The following is a 25,873-nucleotide window of genomic DNA, read 5'->3' as shown; positions in this document are numbered from 1 at the left end:
TACAGTTAATTTTATTAACTATTTTTTTCCAAGGTCATCATCAGATCTTTGCTTTAAATTTAGAAAAGTAGGTAAAATTTAATTTTATGTGTCCGTACATTCTTAGTGTCCTAATAATTTCCTTGTAAGTTTCCTGAAAAGAATAATGTGGCACTAATTATATAGGTAAAATAGAGAAAGCGTTCAATTTCTACACTTCAAATTCATTCCTATAAAATAGAACAAAGTGGAGAATTTTAGTCAGCCTAACCATACAAAGATAGACAATCTGTCAAGAAGCAAACTATTCAACAGTAGTTAATAGTAACGTTTCTAGAGATACATTATCATATTTTACTTTGTTTATAAATGGAGCTACTCTCTGTCATATCTCTCTTTTGCTTCTAATTTGTACCAAATTAAAAAGTTCTAGCCCGAAAACCTCAATCAACCAAATACAATCTCAATACATTTGGATATTTAAGATGAATTTGTGTGAGGGTCTTTACAAAAAGTTTGAGTTCACATAGAGACATGAAATATACCCTATAAATAGAAGTTATACAGTATAAAGTATGTAAGTAGCCTATTATGTATATAGCTGAGTGAAGATGGCTGATCATAGGTTATTTGGAGTATTAGTATAAATACGCCCTCCAAAAAAATTTAATTAAAGTCAGTTCAATTATACACTATTTCTATATTCACATATGCAATTTAGTGGCCATATAGGCTCCAGTGTAGCTACTGACAGTCAATGAGCATGTTAACTGATCGGAGTAGCATTGTTTCTGTTCATAGTTATTTCGTTTTGCCTCAGCAGTGATCCGTTTGTCTCCTGAACTGCATTTCTATTGGTTATGATCACAGCCCAAAGCTGCCATGCACACATTTTCAAAAATTGATTGAGAAATAATTTTCCCGTAACACCTCTGTAGAGACGGGTCACACTCTGTATTTACCTGTGAGTGTGAGTGTGTGTTTGTGCAGCGATGAAACTGAGCCCACAGCAGGCACCGCCTCTTCGGGGAGTCGCCCACCAATGAAGTCGGTCCTGAGGCGGGACGATGACTATCCGATGTGCTGGCAACAGGTTGCACTGGTAGCAGCGGGGGTGGGGGGTGGGGGGAGAGAGAGAGAAATTTCCCGGTGTCCTCAGTCCATTGAGTAACATCTTCTCATCCCACCAGCGCTATACAGAGCCGCTGCCTCTGTGAGGACTGATACAGGAGCGCTCACTGAGGAGGGAGCAACATTTCGGGCTTTGGATCATCTCTGCAGGTGCGCTAGAATAAGTATTATTACACAGGTGCCGACTATTTACTGAACACTTACTTTTTGTGGGATCAGATGGGGGAAAAAGTGCAATACTGTAAGCCTCCGTTTTTCTGAGCGGGGTTTAATAACATTTGGACCAGCAGAGACTGACACCTGTGGCTTTGTGATTGGATTGAACCGCCCCCCCCTTTCCTGCTCGCGATAATGCCCGAGCATCGGGGTTGTTGTTCGCTCTCAGACGGGTTTGTGAAAGGTTTGGTCTCCGCTGCCCTGTAATCGGATCTGACTGCGCGGCGCAAAGAGTATACGAGAGGTCATTATAGCAGGTAAAGGCTTCAAATAGGATGCGTGGGGAGCGAGGCAGGTGCGTCGGTTTGTTTACCCTCGTCGCTCCGCTGTGGGTCCCACTGGCGCGAGTCAACAACCCGGTGGTTTCGACGCGCACCCGATACTGACTGACCGGATGGGTGGGTGTGACGCAATTAATCCAGGAGCAGACAAGGTGCTCAGGGGCTTACTTTGCTCTCATGGTTTCTCCGAAGTGAAGTGTCTTTGTTGTGCTTATTGATAGGAATTTAAAAGTGATATTATTTAGATCGTCAGTCAAGCTGTTTTAATTGATCTCACGCGTGCCAAGAAAATACAATGCAGGCTTTTTATTCGTTAGATGTAGACTCTGTCAAGTCCGGGGTAAAAAGTATATCATCAGATGTTGGAAGTCTCATTCTTTTCAGTTGAATTCAAAATAAATTGCTCCAGAAATAGTCCTGTCCTAAAAATGTGTGCCTGGGGGAACACTTCAAGCTCCCTTTGAGGTGTTTACGTAAACATGTACCTTTTAATGAGAGACAAGTATTTCCAGGTTGTTGCTATTTTACACAAGACAACCTGCACCTACCCCTCAAGCACCACCTGCAATACTGGCAACTGTAATAGTTTGCTTTTCTGTTCGCCCAAAAATAAATGCCAGGCATTTAAACTATGTTTTTGGTCTCAAATAGGGCTGTGTGTTTTCACGTATCTTTACATAGTGGGACGATATGTTTACATAGTGGGATTGTTTTACAAAATTCTGCTTAATCTAAATTATGATTTTTCCAAAGCAAATGCATATACTTTATAACAAAAATGATTTCACAATTAAGGTTTATTTTTACATTTGTGAATAGTTATATCTGATGCAATGCACAATCACATAATTAATTGTATTGAACATCAATCTGATTGTTTTACAGACTTGTGTGTATATTTCACATATTCTGATTCAGAAATTGATTTCAGATATAGTCCTCATGGTTTACAACTAATGATTATTTCCATTATGGATTGATCCATCCATATGTCACAACGTATTGAAAATCTATAGAATCCTAAAGATATTCAATTGAAATAGAAATAAAACAGAGAAAAGCTTTTGCTTTGATAAACCAGTGAACGTTTTGTTTTTTTGCTCGAGGAATGACTTAAACAATTACATAAATTGTCCGAATTGTTTCTAAATGACTTCTCTGTTTGTTGATACATTAACTGATCTCACGTAAAGGCCTGCTGACATTGATTTCCACCAAATCAAACAACAGTATGAAAGTAGCTTGTCTTCTCATACCGAAGGGCAAGATACTCTGTGGGAGAAAGTTGAAGATCAGACGGCAAAGAAGGTTATGGGAACAGGAAGGAAAATGAGCTGGGTGAAGAGAAAGGGAAGAGTGACGGCAGACAGGCCCGTTTGGTGACATTCCTGTCTCTGTTGACCCAGCCATTCCTTGTGACAAGAAAGAGCAAGAGAGGAGGTGAACCTGTTGTCGCCAAGCAGTGCTCGGCTACTGGTTGGTGAACAACAACTAAGCCTTGAAATCCGTATTCGCCCAAGAACACAACTGGGAGCTGTGTGACCAGCGATCAGCAGCAGAGGGCTGAGCTCTGTGACAACAGACGATCACATTGTTCCCTTTATTAAGATTTTCCAAAATAGCTGAGGAGTAACCCTCAGCTCATTTTGATATCCAGTGTGCAGCACAGTTTTTTTGTTATGTTAGACGGGGGGAATTGGTTTGTTTTGCGTTGTATTTTTAGTCTGTTTTTAGTTTGTCGTCTTTTAATGAGTCTCTTCACTTTTTATATACTGCCTGTGTGGACACTTTTCCACATGCATAGGCTTTACAGTTAGCACTGCCCTAGTTCTCCGTTTCTTCTTAATCTGTCCTTATTAATACAAATGCAAACCACGCGCGATGCAGAGTGCAAAGGGAACGTCTGGAATCCGAACAATGTTTCCCAGAAAGACAAAGCCCGACTTTCATTCACCAATCTAACCCCAATGCCAGTTGAGGTGCTTCTTGTTACACTATAACCAGCGGTCAGTTAGAGTTGGTTACATTTTAATTCCTGTGAGAGTCACATCTGTAGGTGTGGACATAGGAAGCAGGCTGGGGTTGAAGTACGACGGGGAACTCTGCGAAGCCAAAATCAGATTTAGTGACACCTAAATACAAATAACGCGTTCATGTGATCATGTGGCAGCAATAACAGACACGTTTTAACTTGATTCCACAATAGTTGGTACTTTCTTTCAGATCAACTACCTGCTGCCAGATGGTGAATGCACAGCAGGTCCGTACATATGTCTGTGCACACCCTTTCGTGTGTGTGTGTGTGTGTGTGTGTGTGTGTGTGTGTGTGTGTGTGTGTGTGTGTGTGTGTGTGTGTGTGTGTGTGTGTGTGTGTGTGTGTGTGTGTGTGCGCACACACTCAAGCCGGCGTGTGTGCCTGTACGGCTCAAAATAAACAGTCTACGCCTGAGTGAGTCCACTCTGAAGTCTGGTGACTGTGGAAACTCTGGCAAAGACAGAGAGAGAGGGGAGGGAGGCCCATTCCTGACATAGTCCCCCAGTGTTTAATGCTCCGCAGAGCCCAGACAATAGGCGGAGTATTCACCTTCTCATAGTGTTCATCACCAAGCTCATTTTCAGAGCATACATGGTGGACAAGACATGCTTAGGCTAGACTACCATTTATTCATATATTAATTCATAAAAAATGCCACACATATACTAGTTCCAGCGTCTCAAATGTGAGGATTTGTAATCTATATGTAATGTGCCGATGCACTTACATATAGTAGAATTCACAAAAGACAATATTTAAAAAATAAATGATCAATGCCAAAGCAACGGAGACCAAGATAACCTGTTTTTTATTTTAAAATGATGGACCCTACATTTCCCATCATGCAACAAATGAGTAGCACTCCACATGACCTTTATGTGTAAAGTCAGTTGAATGCCCGTTTAACACAATATTAAAGTCAGTAAAACACAGTGGTTCATTTGCCACTAAGTCAAATCAAACATCTACACGTCTATACAGTCCATATATATGGTTCAGTTGTTGCAATTGTTTACCCAATAACAAAGTCAAAAAGACATTCAGACCTTTCTCTGTCTCTGTCTGCTTCACAGCTGTTTACATAAATAAAAATACCAAAAACTCTTTCATTAATAATGATTGGATGAAAACATCAACACAGTCAGGATGCATATGTAAATTCGAGGCAACATACAGTATTGATTAGTGTGTGACACCCAGTCATACTCCTACTCTTTGTTTTCCCCGACTACTGAGCACACCTGGAAAAAAGTATCGACCTGTACAAAGAGCTTCTTAGTGCCCCAGTGGCATATTTCTCATGAGATGAATACAATTCATTCTGGTTTAGAAGGAATTAAACCTGTAGAGCAGCAAGAGATGATAGCAGCTTCATCAAGGTTAACCAGCAATCCGATATGATTGCCGAGTCATGGTAACTCCACCTGGGAAGGAGTGACACATTCAGGTTAGACGAGGCATCTGAGTGAGGGAGTATTTACTTTTTGTAAAGCCTGGAAACCGCAAAAGCAAAAAGGACTAATTCACGTCTGAAAAAAGGGCCTGCGGATGTAATCATCTGCAGGTCTGTTTTGATGATTAGAGAGAAAAGGGGGAATTTCATGTTCAGCTACTGATTCATCTAATTTGTATCTTTGCTGTTTTCCCCTCCCTGTCCGCCCGGACTGCTTACACAGAAACCAGGAAGTCAGCATGAACACCCTGTCCACTGACAGGAAGCCTCTTGTGGATTACGGCGTCCAGATCCGCTTCATCAAGGACCTCCACGACACAGGCGGAGGTTATCCTGAGAAATCCAGAGGGAACAACAGTGCAACCCCTCCTTCCAATAAGTACGGGGTGGCAGTGCACGTTCAGGGAATCTCTGGACAGCCCTATGTGGTCCTGAAAGATGGCGAGAAGGGAGACTCTTATGGAGTTCAGCTGAACAGCCCCAGCCCCAGCTCAGAGCCACCTTCACCATGCAACAGCCTCCCCAAAACAAATAAAGGACCAGCAGAATCAGCAAACCCCTTTAGCCATGCTGCAAATACAGCACGCTCCCCAGTGTCTCCAGCAGACGATGAGGTCAGGGAGATTTTTGGGAGCCCTCATAAAAGACCTCCAGGAGATGGTCAAGCAGGAACACAAGGGGAGGAGGAGAGTGGAGTTGGCAGAAAAGCTGAACCCAGACACAAAGCAACTGCCCGTGAAGCAGAGAGAAACAGAGATAGGACTAGTGATGAAGGGTATAACGAAGCAGGCCTAAAGCCTGTCAAATTCAACGGCACGGCACCTAGAGGGTTCAAGCAAACTGGCTCTGGTTACACCGGCTCGTTGGGAAGGCACAGTGGGGGGAAAAAAAGCACAGATTCCCCTTCGGAGTCTCTCCCAAAACCTCCAGCATCAACTGTTGTGGAACCCATCCCAGAAATTGACACCAACTCCCTGGCTCCCATCAACAAGCTCATCAGTAAGTTCAACACTGGGACGCCAGCTAGTGCCCCACAGACGAGAGGCCGCTCCGGAGCGAGGCAGAGGCTCAGGTTTGATGAGCACCGGCGGTCAAGAAGCCTTGATGCGAGAAAAGATGTCAAGCCCGAAATTCCCTCTCCTAGCTCTCCGACTCCGAATCCCTACGCTGTTCCCCTGTCTACATCCTCCAAGTTGTTGGCTGCATCTGTCCCAGCGAACAGTAGCCTGGGAAGCAGCCCTGCATCTGTTTCCAGGGTGACGGCGCTCGAGGCCGCCCAGCCAAGCTTTAAGTCACCAGGGAAGTTTGTAGCAAAAGACAACCATCCAGCTTTAGCCAAAAAGCCTGTGAGTACCAGTGTTTTGTGAGGCATTAAATTGTCTCTTTGTTTTGTGTCTGTTTTCTAACTCTGTTAACTCTGTTTGAAGGAGACCACTTCGAAGAATCAAAGCAAAGTCAACGGGGAGGAAGCTCAAGTGAAGCAAGCTGTTTACAACGTTCTTAAAAATGGGTAAATAAACAACAAGCATGACATACTGAATGTCTTGAGACTTTGTTACTGTATATGAATACATGTGCTTTTCTAATCTGATCCTCTGTCCGTTGTTTTCCTGATCAGCACCAGTGAGAGTGAGAGATACCTCAAAAGAAACGTCAACCTCGCTTCTGAGACAAATGGCAGTTTTAAGGTACGACAAAACTTTAAAGCCTGTGATTTTTTTAAAGGTACTTTTTTTAGATGCATATACACACACTGGCACACTGACTTTTACTTGTATAGTAGAAAACAGTAATAATGTAAGCATGGAAGTTGATTATTAACCCTGGGAACAGTATGTGTTACAAATAATGTTCACTGATGAAGACCATGAGATGTGGTTGAAAGCACCAAAAAAGCTTATAAATTGACCTTTGAGTTGAGATTATTTTGTCACACATTAATAACGTCTATTGTTAGTCCCTGTATTAAACGATCTGGCAATCATTTTGTGATTAATATCAAGTTCCAGTATTGTATTTAGAATTTTGCTGGTGGCGCAACACTCGTCTACTTTTTGGAATACAGATTGTGCCGGTCAACATTTTGTAATACTCTTTTACGCTTTTATGCAGAGAGTTAGATAGAGATATTGGTACAATTCTCATGTCTGAAAGGAAAATATTGAGCTCCAACTAGCAGCAGCCTGTTAGCTTAGCTTAGCTTAGCATAATGACTGGACAGGGGGAAACAGCTAGCCTGACTGTCCTAAGGTAGTAAAATCTACCGTGCGGATTTAGCTTAGCATTAAGACTGTTTAGACTCTAAACAGTCTAATAAGCTTGGCTTAGCTGCTGGCCTCATACATCGCACAGCCATGAGAGTGGTATTGATCTTAGATTACTAGTAGCATTAGTTGCTTTGAAAGTACTAGTAGCACAATTATTTTTGTTTTGCTTTGCAGCCATCTAACCTAAACTTCACAATCCTCACTTCACAACAAGCTTGGCAAAACGATTGTATACAAAGTTTACAAAACTAAATTATAATAGAACATAATCATATTGGTTCAGCATGTTGGTCAAACAAAAGATGTGGTGTCTGGGATGGCCGTCTTCTTCTCAACAGAGAAGCTCTTGCAATGAAGCTAACAGATGGTTGGCAGCCTGTCCTCTTTTCTGAGGATAGGAAGTTTCTGTTTCATTCACTTTGTCTCCAAGGATCCTCTTTTGGTGTGCCAAAAAATGCAAAAAAATAAAGACGCATGCTGAGTATTCCTCTGTCAATTTTGGTGCCATCTTTGCTTCTTTGTGCTCCTGTGAAACCTTATTAAAAAAGATTGTGCCACGTTTTTTATGAACACCAGCGCACCACTTCCTTTAAATTTGCATCCTTTTGCATAAATCTACATACAGAAGTTATTCCTTTGTGTCCTGGAGCTTCTCATATTACATGCTCTTGATTATGTATGAACCCCTTGTTATGTACTTCTCAGTGTGTTGGTGACCATGGCTGCGTCTGAATTGTTTGTCCATCTTGTCTCTTGGCAACGATGCACCTGCAGAGGAAAGCTGTTGAGGGCTCAGTGTGTGTTGAGCGCGCAGTCATTGAGAGCCATCAATAATTGAGTTGGACTGGAACCTTGCACCAGCTGGGGGTTGGCTTGCCTGATGGGACAGATCCTTTTTAGAGCGGTCTTGTTGTACAAAACTTCCATGTTCTTCGGGGCTGTAACCATACTGTCCACTTTACTACATTTAGTTGCTGATTTCTCTTCCAGCATTCATCTCAGGCTCTTCACAAGCGATAATAGCCGCTGAAACATCCACAGTCAGCATCAAACTGCAGGGCGAAGGGGTTTACAATGTTTGTTTTTCCGCCTGAGGCTATTTTTTTTCTCCAGCTCTGCCTCGTAACCAAAACATTGCTTTTGTCTGCATGATGCCAAAACATAAGATCAGAGCAGGATCAGATGAGTGTGTGTTACAGAAGGATTGTCCAAATCTGTTTTCAAGCGTTTGTGATACAACCAGAGGCAGATAACTCTCTGAAATGTCGAATTTCAGAGAGTTATCCGCATTTGGGAGGGTAATGCAAGGCATGGCTCGCATTCCCTCTGTACCACTAATGTCTGTGGCTCTTTCTAAGTGCTTGTGGTGTGTTTTGACTGGTCTAATGCAGCGTGGCCAGTTAATGTGTGTTAGTGGGAGAGTGATGTAGGGAATGCACTGACAACCTTTTTGTCGGCCCAGTTAATTGAGGATCAGATGTTGTTGGGTTACCTTAGTCCAAGAAAGTGGTGAACGTCTGTGTTTGTAGAGATAATGTTAATTCCTTCTCATTTTGTTTTATTTGAATAGATTGGCCATTCCTGTTTTTCATATGTAAAAGTCCCATTCATGTATCCATTAACAATGTTTCAATTAAACTCTCCTGGTTGAATTACAGTACAAAAGATCAACGATTGCTTTAGAAAATATCTGTCTCAGTCTGTGTAAATAAAAACATTAGGGAATAAGTTAACTAGGACTCCCAGGGTGCATTTTGGCGAGAAACATCCAAACATTGAGCTTAAAATGATGTTATATGTGTTGCCAACAGTGACTGGAGGCTAACAAATGCCAAACTGACGGACAAAACATGATTTCTCAGAGACAAAGTTGAGATGATTACAACCTATGGCTTTAACACAATCCTACCTGGTTGTTACATTATCCTGTAGAGCTCTTTGTTTCTATGTTAAGTTACAATAAGGGTATTATTTATAGAAAAGTTTAATATAGGAATAAAGAATACTGAAAAACACAGAACTAGCTTCTCCTCCCACTTTGCAACTCTTGGTCTGAAGTGATAACATTTACCAGTGATTCATGAAGGAAAAAAGCAAAAGTCATAAGAAAGTCTGAAAAAATAAACTTAATTTTGCATAACAGATCATTTTAGTTTTTTCTCATGGCCCCTAAGATTAAAAAAGCGACACTTTGGTGTGTCCTACCCCAATGTTGGGAGCCACTGGGCGAGGAGTTATCAAGAACAAACCAGCCATTACTTTAGATCTTAATAGAATCTATTTGCATTACGTAATCACACCATCCTCAAGTAGTTCTGCTAAGACCGCAGGGCAGGTCTCTTTCATTGTAGATGATTAATACACATAAGAACACAGCTGATGCAATTCAATCAAAGCGCTCCAAAAAAAAATCTTATCTTCTGCTAATTATCTCTTTGTGAGGACAGAGAGAAACCGAAATGTCCCAGAACGGAATTATCTGTAAACTGTCCTGCAGGGAACGAGAGGAAAATGAAACAAATCTGTACAAAATACATCCTCGTAAGACGCCACTGATGAGTGAGGACTGTGAGGTCCCCTGAGGAGTAAAACCGTTCGTGATCCTCGCTTTGTCTCTCTTCTTCGACTCTTGTGTGTGCGTCCCCATAATGAGTGTGTAGGAGGATCAGAGAGGGATCATGGGCAGGCTGCGCTTACGCCTCCTTTTCAGCAAGAGGGAGCCTTGACGAGCAGCGGTGTGGGCGACGGCGCCCCGGCTCCGCTCCCCTGCAGCCTGTCAGAAAGAGTTGTTAATGCGAGGAGACTCTTTTTTTCTTGACGATGTGTGAGCACACTGGCAGGGCCTCCTCTCGCAAAGATTTCTTTTTTTCTACTGTCAGAAGCTAGTGCAAGGAATCCGAGTTAGGGTTTCTTCTTTTACAGTTTCAGATAATACAGAGGGCATAATGCATTCGCAAGGTCGACATTGACACTCTGTTGCGATGTTTCCAGTCCTCCTCTGTGTGTGTTCATGCTCACTTTTTGTCCTGTTTCTCTGTCTCGCCCTCCCCCTCACACGCTTTCTCTCTCTCTGTGTGTGTGTGTGTGTGTGTGTGTGTGTGTGTGTGTGTGTGTGTGTGTGTGTGTGTGTGTGTGTGTGTTTGTGTGTTTGTGTGTTTGTTTTGTGTACAGAAAGGAGGATCTGATGGAAGCCTCCAAAAGGGGAAACTTGAGGAGCTTCAGGAGCAACTCACTCGCTGCAAGAAAGAACTGCAGCAAGTTCAGGATGAGTAAGGACCTGTTTGTGTGTGTGTGTCTGTGTGTGTGTGTGTGTGTGTGTGTGTGTGTGTGTGTGTGTGTGTGTGTGTGTGTGTGTGTGTGTGTGTGTGTGTGTGTGTGTGTGTGTGTGTCTGGCTTTGCAAGTACAGTGTGTGCACTTAACAGCCCAACAATAAGCCTCCAGTTATTGCTCCTGTGGCTTTTTTTTTAACACCGCATCATTTTACTATTACATGACTGATGGGCTTGTTTATGTGTTTGGCGCTGCCATATTGATAATGTGCATTCGTGTGTGCGTGTGCAGACTGGCTGAGGAGCGGATGGCCAGAGTGGGGGCAGACTCTCGTCTGCGTCTACAGGAAGATCAGCTGGCTGAGCTTCAGGAGGAGCTGAGGAGGGTTTCAGAAAACTCGCCTCACTCATTGCAGACGGTACTCACACTCTTGGGGGAAACACACTCACGTACACACAGAATGAAACATTGCTGCACTTCTGCTTGTCCGTCCATCTGACTGTCTCTGTCTTCCTTTCTGCAGGACGTGATGACTCTGCAGGCCGACCTGGCTGAGGCTGCCATGTTGCGTCAGCGCCAGGAGGAGGTTCTACGCCAGCGGGAGCGGGAGCTGACGGCCCTGAAAGGGGCGCTAAAGGAGGAGGTGGAGTGCCATGACAGGGAGATGGAGACCCTGAGGGAGCAGTACAGCCAGGACATGGACAACCTGAGAACAACCATGGACCAGTTCACACAGGTGGATGGCACCATCCTTTGCATTTGATGCATAGAGTTAGTCACACAAAACGTTATTGCGTTTTAAGCCCATAAGTTCTACTGGGGTTGGAACTGTAGTGCAGCAGTGGTTTATTGAACATATAACAAAAAATAGGAACTGTTCGGGCTTAACTTATGAGCAAAAAATATATAAAAAGATGGAAATAAAAGGAATAAAAGCTGTGAAGCTGAGACACAAAAGAAGAGTTATCAGACTAATGGTACACAATGAGAATTTAACATTCTTGTGGCGTACCATGACTCCGATAAGTATTCTTAAAAGTAAAAGAAATGAGCAGTTACTTTGCTGGAGGAAGAGTGTGTCCCGGTGTGTTTATGACTAGATGAGCCTTGAAAAAGGAAGAAATTCGAATCTTAACTGGTTCAATAAAACAAAAAAAAGTGTTGGTTTAGTAACTCTGATGTCACTGAACCGACACGAGTGATTCAATAAACTTAACAAAGAACAAGCCAGACACTGATAAATACCACTTTAAAGGAACGGGTCAGCTGCAGCTCCATTTTATGTGTGTCTTTAAGTCCAGTTCAGCACTCCAGAAAGTACAGACAGGTGCTTCGGATCATAAACTGACTGTGAGGGAACCACAATATTCTGCACACTGCCGACTACTTGCACGCACTTTATAAATGAAGAAAGTGAGCAGCTTTTTCAGCATTTAGTTAATTTAAAAAAATATATTTTTCGTTAAAAATAGGAGGCAACATCAGTTTTACTTTCAGCTTAAACTTGCATAACATAAACTTGCACACTGACACATACTTTCTCTCTTGTGTGTCTATCCTCATTATGTTGTGTCAGTGTCAAAGTGAGAGCCTGTAGATTAAGAAATTAACCAGGGAGGATTTATAACCTCTTTGACGTTAACAGCTAAACCAGCCGTGAAGATTTTTTTCAGCTTCTGATCACTGTAATTATATTTTAATTCTATGATTATTATATACTTAAATTATTTAGCTTGTTACAGCATTGTCTGATCATAGATGAAAAACATTCAGAACATTTTTCTTTTCGGAGCCTCTCTTTGTACGGATGTAGTGGGAGAACAGTTGGGTTATACCTGTCAGGCAGTTTGTGCATTCTGCATCCGTTATTAAGACCTTATTAAATTGTGCTTTGATGTTGCATTCGCCCTGTTATACAGCCAGGCTTTGTCTTGTCGTTTTATGTGTCAGTGTGCTGTCAGTGTTCAAACACTGAGTCGGGGTATCATGGGGTCAGGCTAAGCCCAGTGTGCAGAGTTAGAAAATGAGAATTTTGCAACTTGTGATTGCAATGTAAAACTTTTCCAGTTGACTTTCTGTTATAAAGTTTCTGCCAGTTGACTATTTTTGGAGTGTCGTACTGACGGATGTGGTGTAGAGGAAATTTGAAGCATATATGTATACAGGAATAGATCATTAGGCAGATTCTGGAAACAGCAGTGTCAGGAAAAAAGTATCATGCAGCTCGAGAGCAGGGAATAAGCAGACCGGTTGGCAGCTGCTTTTGATGTGGCGATTTATTTGGCGGGAGCAGGATTAAAGTAGTTGGATCGCTGTTTGTGGCAGCTCTATCGTGCTCCATCTTCTCTGATATTTCGTGCTTCTTACACAGAAGTATTTTGTTAAAGGTTGAAGAAGTGCTGATGAAGGCACGTTCCCAAAGATCTTTATTTGCCTGAAATAGAAAACTGAACTAAAAGATGTGATAGATTTGGGTGTGTGAAACTCCTGTCTGAATCGCTCTTTTTTTCACAACATGATAATGAGAAGGGTAATGAAGAATAATTCATCGTGACTCGTAACGTTATTTATTTTTTTGTGTGTTTGTGTGCGGCCGTGTTTCAGTCCCAGGAGCAGATAGAAGAGGAGCGCGAGAGGGTGAACGCCTCCATGTTGACTCTGCAGGAAGAACTGGAGGGCTGCAGAGATCAAGAAGAGCAGTGGAAGACGCAGCTGGACGTCACTGCACAGGAGCTGCACAACAGCAGAGAAGAGTCAGTGTCTATAAGCCTTTTTTAAAATTCTATTAGTCAATTGTGGGCTTGGAATACACATCTCTTTCAGTATCTAACTTCAAAGGATGAAAAAATAACCACTGCATAAGCATGAAGTAATGTTCAAAGATCGTGAATATGTGGATAAATCAATGTTCATTTTAAACACCTCAGATATAAGCTTATAATTCTAAGATCTCATGCTGAACCAAACTGATTATGGAGCCATAACAGCATCAAATGCACTCTGCTAACTTTTATACTTTTACCACCAGTTCAAAGAATTTAAAGAGTTCACTGAAAACTTTTGGTTCTGAAAAAAATCTTATGTGGATACACTGAAGAAACTCTTTTTAGTTCAGTCTTCTCTGGAGTTATTTTTTAATGCATGTCCTCTTTCACTTGACTTTTCATTCAGCAGGAGCGGGACGCACTCCACCAGCAGTCGAATGTGAGAGAGAAAATCAATCTCACTGTTTGGTTTGAGTAGGTTTAGCCTCAAATCAGCAGATCTAAGTTTGAGAGATGTTCCCTGAAATCACTTGAATACAAACAATATCCACTCTGATCATTTCAGAGCGGATTTTGTGATATCTGATCATTTTGATCATTAGATCTGTGAACCTTTTACTAACATCCAGCGATAATAAACCCAATCACTCAATCAATCATATCAACTAATCAACATTCAGAAATCTACTTAGTAATTAGTCTTAATTAAATCATATTTATCAATAATTTTTTTTTCTTTTTCAATAATTTAATCTTAACAACACATGTTCTGATTTAATTGCTATTAAACATAATTGATTTTGAATAAATAATGAATGCAATTTAACAATCGCACAAATAAAGTCCCTCTCAGTTTGTAGTTGAGCGCAGTGGTTTTATCCCTTTGTGCTTTGTTTGTCGCAAGCCACTGCTAACTTCGGTGTGTGCACGTGTGTTTATGGCTTTGCAGTGTGTGTGTGTGTGTGTGTGTGTGTGTGTATTATAGTGTATAGATCTACTGTGATCACTTAGTTTGTTCTTTGTATCTTACAGAACAATTTATTGAATTTTCAAGAACAGAATATAATTCAAAACACAAATGACAGCAAAGATAGATCAGAGAGTGCACAACTGTTGCAAAGCAGTAAAACACCCAGGAAAGGATGCCAGGCCACAGTGCAATCCCCCCCCCATGCTATGTCTGCTGTGCAAATTGGGAGGTAGTTTACAAAACGGCGTCCACAGCTCATCTAAAACCCTTCTCATTCCCCTTCAAGACGAAGCTCAAGCGCCCCATTGGAAAAACTTGAAAGATGTCTCCATGCCACTGGTTAACAGTAGGAGGTCTGGGCTTAATCCGCCGAAATGAAATGCATCTTCTTGCTAATAGGGGAATGTTTGTTCAAAAGTTCTTGCTGGACCCTTGTCAAAGAGAGCCATTCCCCTGAAAGATTCAGCAGAAACAAACCAGGATTCATTTGTATTTCTCTATAAACAAAAAATAGAGTTCAGTCCCCATGAGACTTTTTCACTGTGTTTTTTAACATCTTCTTTCTTTCCGCAGGCTGCTAAAATCTCGTTTGCAGAGGGATGAACATGAGGGCCAACTGAAAGATCTTAAGGACTCACTGCTCAGCGCGCAGAAACAAACGCCTGCGTCTGCCGATAACTTGTCTTTAGCCGAGGTAATTCAAAGTAAGGCAGATTATGCTTGCTGTGTGGGTGAGATGCAGGGGCTCATCTCCTCTGTTTTACATTACGACTGATGTTTATTTTTTTTTAGTACGATTTTCCTCTAGTTGAAGCTTCAATAATCTCATTCATTGTTCCTGCACTCACACATAAATCCACACTCACAAGCCCCATACTCATATTGACACATCGCTGTGTGCCCTGGCACATTCGTCATACGCACACACACATTAGTCATCTCTGATTGCTTATCCCAAGGAGCTTCGGCGTTGCCATGATGATCTGAAGAGGGCTCGTGCCGATCAGGACAAACAAAAGGGCGAGTTGGACGAGAAGAGAGAGACACTTCGAGCCCTCAAGAAAGCAAGTGGAGAGAAAGAGGCTGAGCTTCTGTCTGAGATCAGCAGTTTGAAGGAGGAGTCGCAGAAAAACAAGGCCGAGCTGGAAAAGGCCTTCGAGAAGGCAAAGGAGGTGAGGCATCATTTGTGACTTTGATGATATAACAGATACAACACTTCAAGTGCAATTGAAATGGATTCAATGTATAAAACGAATAAGGAAGTAGAGCGTACATATAGACGAATGTCATCATGTTAAAGTAAAGTTCATGCACATCGTTTAAAGTCTGCCCCTTTCTCTCTCTGCAGTCATCAATCGGGTCTTCAGGAAAGACTGTGGTGGACCACAGCGCCAACCTGGAGCTCCAGGAAGCAAACACTCGCCTCAGGGAGAGGCTGGCCCGCATGGTACTGCACAAAAAAAAAAGACACACAGCTGTACACACATGCATGCAAAATCATGTAAACCGACGTACTGTACAAGAACAAAAGAAATGGCCTCCCACACAGACTCTATTTTCAACCGAGAGATGTGAAGTGAATTAAATCCAGAGACAAATTCAAACATGTAGGCTCAGAAAATAATCCCTTTGAGATAAATATGCGCAAGATGCGCATTGTGCTCCATGTGCGCTGGAACATCAACGTACCCTCGCTGTTTTAAGATGTTATAATCTTGTTAGCTTTGATGTGAAACGATCATGTGAAGAGCATAGTCACACACAAATCAGTGTAAATGCAAAGCCAACACAAATCAACATAACTTTAGGATGCAGAGTAAGAATTTGGTCTGAAGTTAGTATGCAGTGATCAGGGCAACAAAGCACAGACTGTACACAACTGTATTTTGAATATGAAAAGACATACAGCCCTTTTGTAGTTGCCACTCATCCTGTTTCGCAGGCCAAACAGGTATATCAATACAATACCCACATTAAATGCCTTATACTTATAGCATAGTAGTGATAAAAACACACATGAGAGGATCTTTTCTCCCTCTCCAGACGAGGCTTCACTCCAGTGCGCCCCGGAGCCCAGAGGCTGAGGAGGCGGTGGAAGCTCTGGAGGATGAGAACCGCTCCCTGAAGACTCAGCTGGAGGAGGCCAAGAGAGGAGTCACCCGCCTGAGCAAGGAGAAGGACGAGCTGGCCCGGCGGCTGGAGGAGAGGGACCTGGAGAGGGAGGCACTGAGGAGGGGCAAGAGTGACCTGGAGGAGCAGAAGAGGCTGCTTGACCGAGCCCTGGAGAAGATGAACAAAGAGGTTAGGGTTAGGGTTCAAACTATGTCTCGTCTCTGATGATGTATAGAGATATTGTCACTGACTGCTGTTTCTCTCGTCCTGCTTCCTCCTCTGTCAGATGGAGATAATGATGGGAGATTCCCGTCAGTCAGTTGCCACCCTTCAGACGCAACTTGAAGACTACAGGGAACGCTCGAGAAAGGACATGCTAGAAGCCCAGCGCAACTGCAAAGACCGGCTGGTGGAGCTGCAGAGGGCTCAGAACAACCTCAAGGCCCAGCAGGAAGAGGTGAGGACAAATGGGTTGGAAGATGAAAAGGATAAAACACAGAGCCTGTTAAATGTTATTAAAAGATTTTATATTGTTTTAGTATGAAATACAAGATTTACCCAACAGTAAAAACGTAGCTGTTAGCCTGTTTTTTCTTTTTAAAGTCCTTCATATGTATTTTTAGCCTTTCTAGCCATGCTAGCAGTACAGATCGCGGGATAACAATGTCGGTCAGTAGGTTGGCCAGTGGGCCTTGTCCTGACTTAAATACCTCAACAACCATTAGATTGATGGCCAGTCGTCATGGAATTGTATGTATTGAATTTCTATTTGTCCTGAGCACATTAAGGACTTCTCGCCCAATGTTGCCGTAAAAGTTAACGCTCTAGTGTTCAGGGAAATATGGAAAAAGAGCATGCATGCCCAGCAAACTCTAAGTTAAGGTTGGGGGGATGTTGAGGACCGGAAATGCTTGAAAGTAAGTGGACTACGAGACACATTATGGTCCCCTCCATCTTGTTTAAAGGTTTCCCGTCTGAAGAAGGAGCTGCTGGTGTGCAGCGAGGAGAGAGACAGCGCCCAGTTGGAGAGAGACCTCTTCAGCAACCGTCTCAAACACTTGGACAGCGAACTAGAATCAGAGAAGAGCACCCACACCGACCGCACCAGGGAGATCAGGGGCCTGGAGGTGAGGCTTTCCAGGTCAAAGTTCACCAACTGGGGTATCTAAAGTTGGATGGGAGTAAAATTAGGGAGACAGTGATGTGTCAGCAAATGGAGTGAAAGTGTTGCACTTTGAGTACGGGCAGATTGAGATGTAATTATCTGTCTGTGCGTGTGTTCACAGGATAAGATCAAGACCATGGAGCTCGAACTGGATGAGGAGAGGAGCAGCGTGGAGCTTCTGAACGACCGCATCACGCGTACCAGAGATCAGGTGACACGTAGAAATATTTGAATACACATGCAAATAAGCAGGAGGCCTTTCTATTTAATAACAGGTGTACTTACACTGCCTCTTCATCCCTCCCTCCTCTCAGGTGGACCAGCTTCGCTCAGAGCTGATGCAGGAGCGTTCGGCGAGACACGACCTTGAAATGGACAAGAGTGCACTTGAGAGACAGGTACTGCTTCCTCATTCAGGAACATGAATTCACACTCGCGCAGTTGGAAGAACTTTTTGTTCAAATCAGTAGTTCATTCAGCTCACTGTCCCACTCCCCTCCCAGATAAAGGAGTTGAAGTCCCGCGTGGTGGACATGGAGGGACAGACTCGGCCCTCGCCTGCACTCAACCTGCTGGAAAACAAAATTCAGGAGTTGGAGGAGAGGCTACGCAGTGAAGAAAGGTATATGGCTGAACAAATGTGATGGCTCAAAAAAGAAGGACTCTAGATATGGACTCCTACTGGGGTATATTTTAATGAGTCAAAGCAATCAACCGTCTATAACAAAACACCTGGAAAGGGGCAAGGGGAAGAAGAAAAGTTCCATAACAATGTGTAAATTCTGAATTTGTCCATACAGAGAGAAGGCCGGTATCCATGCCTCTCAGCGACGAATGGAGAGGAAACTGAAAGAGCTAAATGCCACATTAGACCAGGAGAGAAGCCAGCATGTTGAGCAGAGAGATCAGGTAATTGTCCATATTTTGCATGCAAATTATCTTAAAGTAGTTTGTTTTGCGGTTGTCTGGTTAAACACAAAATACTCTAACCGGATCTAACCAATTAATGGTTATAGTTTGACATTTATTCACTTTCTTGAAGAGAGTCGGATTAGAATGTCTGTCTCTCAAATATGGCTTTACATTCATTTGTCAAACGTCCAAAGCAAGAAGTGCATTCAAACCATGTAGGAGCAAGATCCAAAATGGTGTCTCCCCGTCCCTACAGTACAAATGCTTACAGATTGAATATTTGTCATGTTTTTTAAAAAATAATGGAAACAGCTAGCCTGGCTCTGTCCAAAGGTAACGAAATCCTCCATGCACCTTTAAAGCTCACTATTTACTGCATTATATTTCGTTTTTTGTATGGATTAGACAAACAAAAGCTTTAGAGCTGCTGGTAGGTGGATATTGTTTCCTGTGGATAGAGCCAGGCTAGCTGTTTCCCACAGTCTTTGTGCGAGGCTAAGCTAACCAGCTGCTGGCTCCACTCGAGCGACATACTTACCATACAGACGCAATCTTCTCATCTAACTCTCTGCAAGAAGGCACATAAGTGTATTTTCCAGAATATTCTTCTAATGTCAGACAGGTGAAATTTATAGTCTTAAGTATCAAATACTTTCCTGTGGTTGTCTCAAGTTTCCTGACAGTGTGTTTGTAATACTTAAGCAGCTTTAATTATGTAGTAAGAATGATCTATAGATACTGTTTGACCTACACCTGCTGTTTTAATCATTAATGCAGTTCAAACAGTGCTTAGTTGCTTCTTTTACAAGAGACTAATCTCATCTGTACTCATCCTGACCCACACCCAACTTCACTCGGCCCCCAGGACGCTCCCTGACCTCCCTTCCCCTGTCATCTCTCTGCTGCCTCAGCTTTCTTTATGTAGCCGTGGCTGCTCCCCCACAAACCCACACACCTGTCAAACCCCTCGCCTTTTAACCCCTGCCCGTCTGGCTTCTTCCCCTCCACTCTCTCGCGGCCCACGTCTTCACCCGTGACCTCCTCTGTTCCCCTCTAACCCCCTCGCCTCTCCCTCTCCGTCCCCAGCTGACCCTGCGCGTGAAGGCCTTGAAGCGGCAGGTGGACGAGAGCGAGGGAGAGGTGGAGCGCTTGGAGGGAGTCCGCCGGAAGGTTCTCAGGGACTTGGAGGAGCAGCAGGAGCTCCAGGAGGCAATGCATGCCAAAGTCACAGCCCTGGAGACTGAACTAAAGTAGGACTTGAGTTATTGTCCCATGAAATACTGTTGATTTACTGTTCCTCATGCGTCCTCTTTACACTAGGTGGCAGTCTATAGTAACTAGCTGGACACATGCCTGTGTTCACTTAGCTGCAATGTATGAAAGTTGAAGACCTGAGTCAGTGTTTCTGTTTGTTTTATCTCAGGCGGAAGTCACAGCACACGCATCGTACAGCTCTGGGCTCCTCCACTTTAAGCTCTGACGACGAGGAGGGTTTCTACGACACCAACGTCCCCTCCATCCTGAACGAGACCACCAACTGCTAAAAGGAAGATGAATAAAAAGATTTCTTTCATTTCTCCAGTGCAAACACTTGTAAGATTTTATCAAAGAGAGGCACTCAGGGCGTCAAGGACTCGGTTGCCATGCACTACAAACTTGCCTTGCAGTTGTTCTTCGGTTTTATTTTTAGTACAGCGGTCCAACAGAGACAGGTTGTCAGGATAATTAGATTGCTTCTTTTTTTTTTTCAGCCCTCAGCTGTGATTATGATTGCTTCACTGCTGTCATGTTTTATCTGTCTTGAGATATTCTGTTTGTCTGCTATGCTGAGGAGAAGAATTACAGTTACACATCAAAATACAAGGTTTGATTTCATGTACTTCAACTTGAATCGTTTCAAAAAAGGCTCTTTGCTGTGTGTTCTTTGTATTGACTGTGGTAGCACATTGCTGTGGCATGGTTTACGTTCATACAGTAGACTCGCAAAATTCAAACCAAAAATATTTTGTGTCTTTTGTGTTTGCTTGCGCATGATAAGTTACATCTGTCAGTGTTGTTAGCATCTCAAAGTGTTTCTTTGTTTATTGAGAGTGATATTCATATTTTTTTTTTTTTTACCTTTGAATGTGTCAATGACAGGCCATTTAAACTGAGCCTTTATTTTTACACTGTATTAGCTGTGCATACCTGCTACTCAAGACAATCGAATACACCTCTCCCTATACACTTTTCTACTTTAACCACCTTATTGTTGATGTGGTTTGATATATATTCCTAACCTTGATTCATGTGCATGTTTTTACTCAGATGCCTTAAAAAGTAGCCTCATATCTTTATGTTCACTTCATGTCTCCGCATGTGTTCTGTTTATATGCTGCTGCTGTAATGCTTTGAATTGTATTTCCTTTGCTCGCCTGTGTTTGTGTCTCCTGTACATTCCTGTTGAAAGAATCCTCAGCTGAGTTTTGGAGGTGTTCCACATTTCTCTTTGTTGCACCTGTCTGTGACAAATGGTATTTCCAACTGACATTTTGACGGCGTCGTTACATTTTTAACATGCCACTTTTCAATTTGTACAGGGGTGAATACAGGCAAGGATGCTATGAAATGTAGAATATGTTTGTTAAGCTGCTGGTGACGTTTTTGATGAATATTTAAGTACATTTTTAACCGTGTGTGCAATTAAAAGAAGTATATTGTATTTTTTCTCCTATTGTCTTGATTTCTGATTTCACAATATTAATAGTATACAATCTAATTAAAAAAAGTAAAAAGTAGATCCCCTTCTAATGAGCTTTAATTCTAAGTGTCAAGGCACAAAATCCACAGTCCTGGTTTTGTGCAAAAATGTATTCAGAAGTTTATCTGAAACTGATACGAGCCTCCAGCAGACTAAATTAGACAAATCAAGTAGATATCTCTCAAAGTTTCTTTGTTTTTAGTAAAATCTCTCCTCTTCTTGTTACTATCTTCCATCAACAGGGAAACAAGAGGAGGGAAGTTTGTGCTAGAAAGACTTTGAGAAAATTGGTGAACAATAATGATTACAGCAACAACAACAAAATCAACCAATTTCCATGTGGGCACCTAATTTTTGTTTTAATACAGGCTTATTAAATTGTGGACTTATCCTTTAAACCGATCGCTAGGGCGGTGCCCCATTATGATTGCTTTTACATTGTGTGAGTTCTGCCATGTGAATCACAATCAGATTGATTTGCCAAGTACATGAGCCAAAACAAGGAATTTGTATTTTTGCATCTCTCTTGATGTACTTACATAGAAATAACCGCTAGGAACAAGGACAACAAAGCTGCTCAAACAAAGATAGAGAATGGACAGGACTGCTATGTACACAAGCAGTAAATAAAGTTTTTACATTAATGTATAAATATACATAAATGACCAACAATAGGATAAAGATAAAATGTCTTTATATAATTCAAGTGTTCTATAAGTTGTCAACAATTCAGATCAAAGAAATGAGTGGGTATACATGGACTGGATGCTTATATACAGTGTGTACATTTAAAGATGTCTTCATAGAGAAGTGTAAATCTCAAATCTGACTACTTTTTTACAAATCTTCACAAACTTGTTAAAAGGGTTCTACGTAAATGTGATATTATTATGAAACCAGACCAATTACCTTTTTCCATGCGGAGGTAAAAGGATGTCAGAGGATGAGGTGACCTGTTCAGCTAGATGCTTGAAACTCTAGGCCTCCCTGCCTCCTTCAGATACAGACACGTTTTATAAAAATTTGCTTTGATTCTAACCCAATGAATGGCAGCTGCGTGAAGCATCACATCCCGTAGGTGTGGTCATTCCATCATACCCGCCTGGTCTGTGTTTGTGTCTCTGATGGAGCGCTGCCAGTTAGCGACAGGTCTGAACCTCTCATCCTCACTTCACTCCATTAAACCTGTACTGCACCACTTCACTGCACATTGTAGTTTTCCTTCATGACAAGAATATAACAACATTAAAACGAAAAGTCTATACAATTATGAATGCAAGACTAAAAACATGTCTCACAGTCCCATTAGAAAGGATATAAGAAGATTGATATGAAGTGTGAATCCATGACCAGGAATTACAATAAAAGCTGTTCAGGAAAACACGGTTTGGGCTCGTAAACTGGGACTTTGTATTTACAACAGAAACCAGTTAAAAATACCAATGAATTTGGGGCAAGTTCACGCGATACAGAGTGTACAGAGATTACAAGATCAAGGCCTGCGTCTGTGCTGCTGCTCTCTCTATGCTTCAGGTTTCTCTCCACTGCTAACCACACCAGCCTGCCTGATGGTTTCACTGTCAAAGGGAATAGATACATACATACATAGATTGTTAGGCGACGTGACATTATGGGTCACGTACAGTACTAACTGGAGACACATAAAAGAAATATAACAGAGCTAAATTTAAACAGGCTGGGCTGTGTTTCAGTAAAACTGAAATTCAGGCTTGTATTTCACCTGTAAATACTGTATCTTAAGTGTTAATTAGACCTATCACTGTATAACCCTCATAGATCTGTTGGTCATTTGCTCATTATAGTCAGTTGCTACTATACTGAGCATTAAACTATCCAAATTATGGTAAGCGCAGCCTGAAGCAGACACAGAGGAGAACAAGTCAGATGTTGATATCTATCTAAGAGTGGGAATATGTTGAGTATGTCACAAAACCTGCAGTGTATTATTATTTCATCTTCAGTAATGAAACTCTTAGCCGAAAAACGATTATACATAAAGAATGAGTGTTTGGCTCTATTCAAATAAAATATCCTGCCTCCATATTCTTGCAACTTGTTTTGGTAAGTCTTTCGCATGTTCTTTTAACTCTGGCTGACTTCCCCCCCTTAGATAAATGGTCTGTAATCCTTAGTTGGTTCACTGTAATTACTAAAGACATCAAGCTGTAATCAAGACACCACCTCATCCAACCCTCCTGTCTTTGTCCTTAGCTCACCTTCTCTTCTGGCGTTTCCCACAGTTGGGACTTTCCTTTTCTTGAAGTTTCTCTAAAGTTTCTGTTTCTTTTTAAAATATTACAATATTCAATGACACATCCATGAATATGTTTTCGATGTGATGTCCGTAAATTTCCATCAATCAGGGACACGATGTGTCTAATTAGATCCATGTTTAGTGTCAGGTTTCACAAAACGACATGAGAGTTAGTGTGGCGAAACAGGAGACAGACAAATGAAAAACTAAAGCCTGGCTGAAGTTGTGACATTTAGATCAGTGCAGGCAATCAGTGATGGAGCTTGTCTGTCGCGTGTCATATAATTACTAATTACCTGCACTGTTAGTGATGTTAAAATACATTCACCATGTGTAAAAAAATTAGAAACACTGTCCAAAATGTTAAACGGAGGAATTTTGCATGATTTAATCCATGACATTCAACTCTTTCACTTGAAAAGATTTGGTTTAAAATCCCATGCACCTTTTATATTGCACAGTATACAAAGGTGGCTGCTCATCTAACAAAGGCTGCATCATTAATCTATAGTGGTAGTGCATGTTTACTTTGGGCTGGGCTTTTCAAAATAAACTGCCTATTGAGTTTGTGTCATTCTTGCCAGTAGTCTATTCAACCCAATAGGTGCCTCACACAATGCAGATGTGCTATATTTACTGCAGGTTATTGAATTTCATTGATGTGTACAAAGTGAATACTTTTGTTTGGGTGTCATAGCTCCTAAAATAATAGAAGTTGTGTCTGAAACCAAGATTTAAAACATAATTACATGATGTAAAACAGATTCTGGTCTTTCAAAATCAATGAACTTTCATTTCCTTTTATGCCACACCTGTCTAAAACTATAAAGCAAGTAACAACAGGAAACTACAGTCTGTCGTCACTTCACCATGTGAAGTTAAACAGACATGTGTCGGCTTGAATCTATGCTCATAACATATCGATGGATTACTGTTGATTAAATGTGTTAAATAAAATCATCAAACATTGTAAACTTATTACATATTTGCTATATATCAAAACTCTGTTTAGTGCACTACTTTTTTCCTCACTGGTTTGATCCATTATTCAACAAAGATCAGGACGTTCTCACTCTGTCAGCAACATTGTCAAATGCTGAAAGTAGGACACTTTCTCTGGGTTGATGTGTCAAAGATGCCCCAAAAATATTTCAAGTCATATGCCACCGAAGGCAAATGAGTTCATCCATAGGCCTAACAGGATAGTAAGCAAGTGTAAGTGGCAACAGTGCCGTTTGACATGTAACCGGACTGTTATTAAACAGGACTACATCCTATTTGCAGCTCTGGCACTGAATTAGCTGCAGCACATGGGAGGCAGATCACAGCTACTGCAGATTCCTGGTGCTGACAGAGATGTTGCTTGGAAATTGGGGAGAGGTTGAACAGAATTTGTTGACTCAAGACAGATGAGGAGAGACAGCATATGGAATCAATCTGGAAGAAGATCAGGCAGGTTACTGAGGACAGAATGCTGTTTTTCAGCAGCACTCACACCAGATGTCTGCCGCATGGAGGCGTCATCAACTTCTCTGAGGTCAGACACAGTTTATTTGAGTGTATCAGTCATTACATCCCTATAGATCCACAAGATAAATATGAATGTTTGATTTGGATTCATTCATCTCACTCTCTGCCTTTAATTTATAGTATACATGACTGAGCGTGTTATCAATATGAAGCATTTTAGGATTCATTCTAGGCAACAACAAATATGTAAAGCTAGCTTTTTTTGGTCCACTGTCTATGCTATGTGTGGACCAAAATAAATGTTTTAATATGAACTATCCACATTGAATTAAGTAATACAATATTATAAACAATTAGATCAGATAAGAGAAGATATTAAGACCACATGAGGTTGCATTAAATTGATCCCCAGCTCTGAAATTTAGCATTTTAGCAGCTCAGGGTGGAGGTGGGTATAGGAACGGAGTACAAATATAGTGAGAGAAAAAACAAACAAACAAACAAAAACTACTAGCCTCAATCCATAAGTTACAGCTATAAAGTAGCCTTCTTTAACCTTGAGTGTGCATAAATGTTTTGTATATGAACAGAACAGATACAAGATAAGAAAATGACTAAAGAATGATTACTAATTATTAAAATGTTTAAAGTAAAAAAGATCAAAATCTAAGCCAGTGAAAGAAAAAGTGCTGACAGGCTTTCTGCTTCCTACATTCTGAATTATGATTCAGTGCATTCCATGTAAATGAGTTGCAGGCATGTTTAAGACCTGCAGCGTTCACTACCTGTCCTGCACAGACAGAGAACGCAGCGGGACAGACGCCAGGTGTC

At 41.7% G+C, this 25,873-nt stretch overlaps 1 protein-coding gene across 2 annotated transcripts; it reads left to right on the top strand.

Moving 5' to 3' along the window:
• Nucleotides 1–1,138: 1,138 nt before the first annotated feature.
• On the top strand, nucleotides 1,139–21,258 carry cgnb (cingulin b). Of its 2 annotated transcripts, XM_068711164.1 has the most exons (21): nucleotides 1,139–1,260; nucleotides 5,319–6,441; nucleotides 6,523–6,605; nucleotides 6,714–6,783; nucleotides 10,534–10,631; nucleotides 10,925–11,051; nucleotides 11,157–11,369; nucleotides 13,238–13,386; nucleotides 13,808–13,837; nucleotides 14,942–15,062; nucleotides 15,328–15,540; nucleotides 15,717–15,815; nucleotides 16,412–16,669; nucleotides 16,767–16,937; nucleotides 17,446–17,607; nucleotides 17,767–17,856; nucleotides 17,960–18,043; nucleotides 18,149–18,267; nucleotides 18,446–18,554; nucleotides 19,644–19,807; nucleotides 19,981–21,258. In XM_068711164.1, exons 2-21 carry the CDS (start codon nucleotides 5,335–5,337, stop codon nucleotides 20,099–20,101), a joined length of 3,588 nt encoding a protein of 1,195 aa, XP_068567265.1. In that variant the 5' UTR covers nucleotides 1,139–1,260; nucleotides 5,319–5,334; the 3' UTR covers nucleotides 20,102–21,258. The 2 variants fall into 2 exon arrangements, with proteins under 2 accessions (XP_068567265.1, XP_068567266.1); XM_068711165.1 differs by lacking the exon at nucleotides 13,808–13,837.
• The last annotated feature ends 4,615 nt before the right edge of the window (nucleotides 21,259–25,873 follow it).

This window comes from Cebidichthys violaceus, unplaced genomic scaffold (genome assembly GCF_023349555.1).
Source record: "Cebidichthys violaceus isolate CVI_PGR_0920_01 unplaced genomic scaffold, fCebVio1.0.p SCAF_16, whole genome shotgun sequence".
Lineage (NCBI taxonomy): Eukaryota > Metazoa > Chordata > Actinopteri > Perciformes > Stichaeidae > Cebidichthys > Cebidichthys violaceus.
This window is presented reverse-complemented; position numbering and strand designations above follow the sequence as displayed.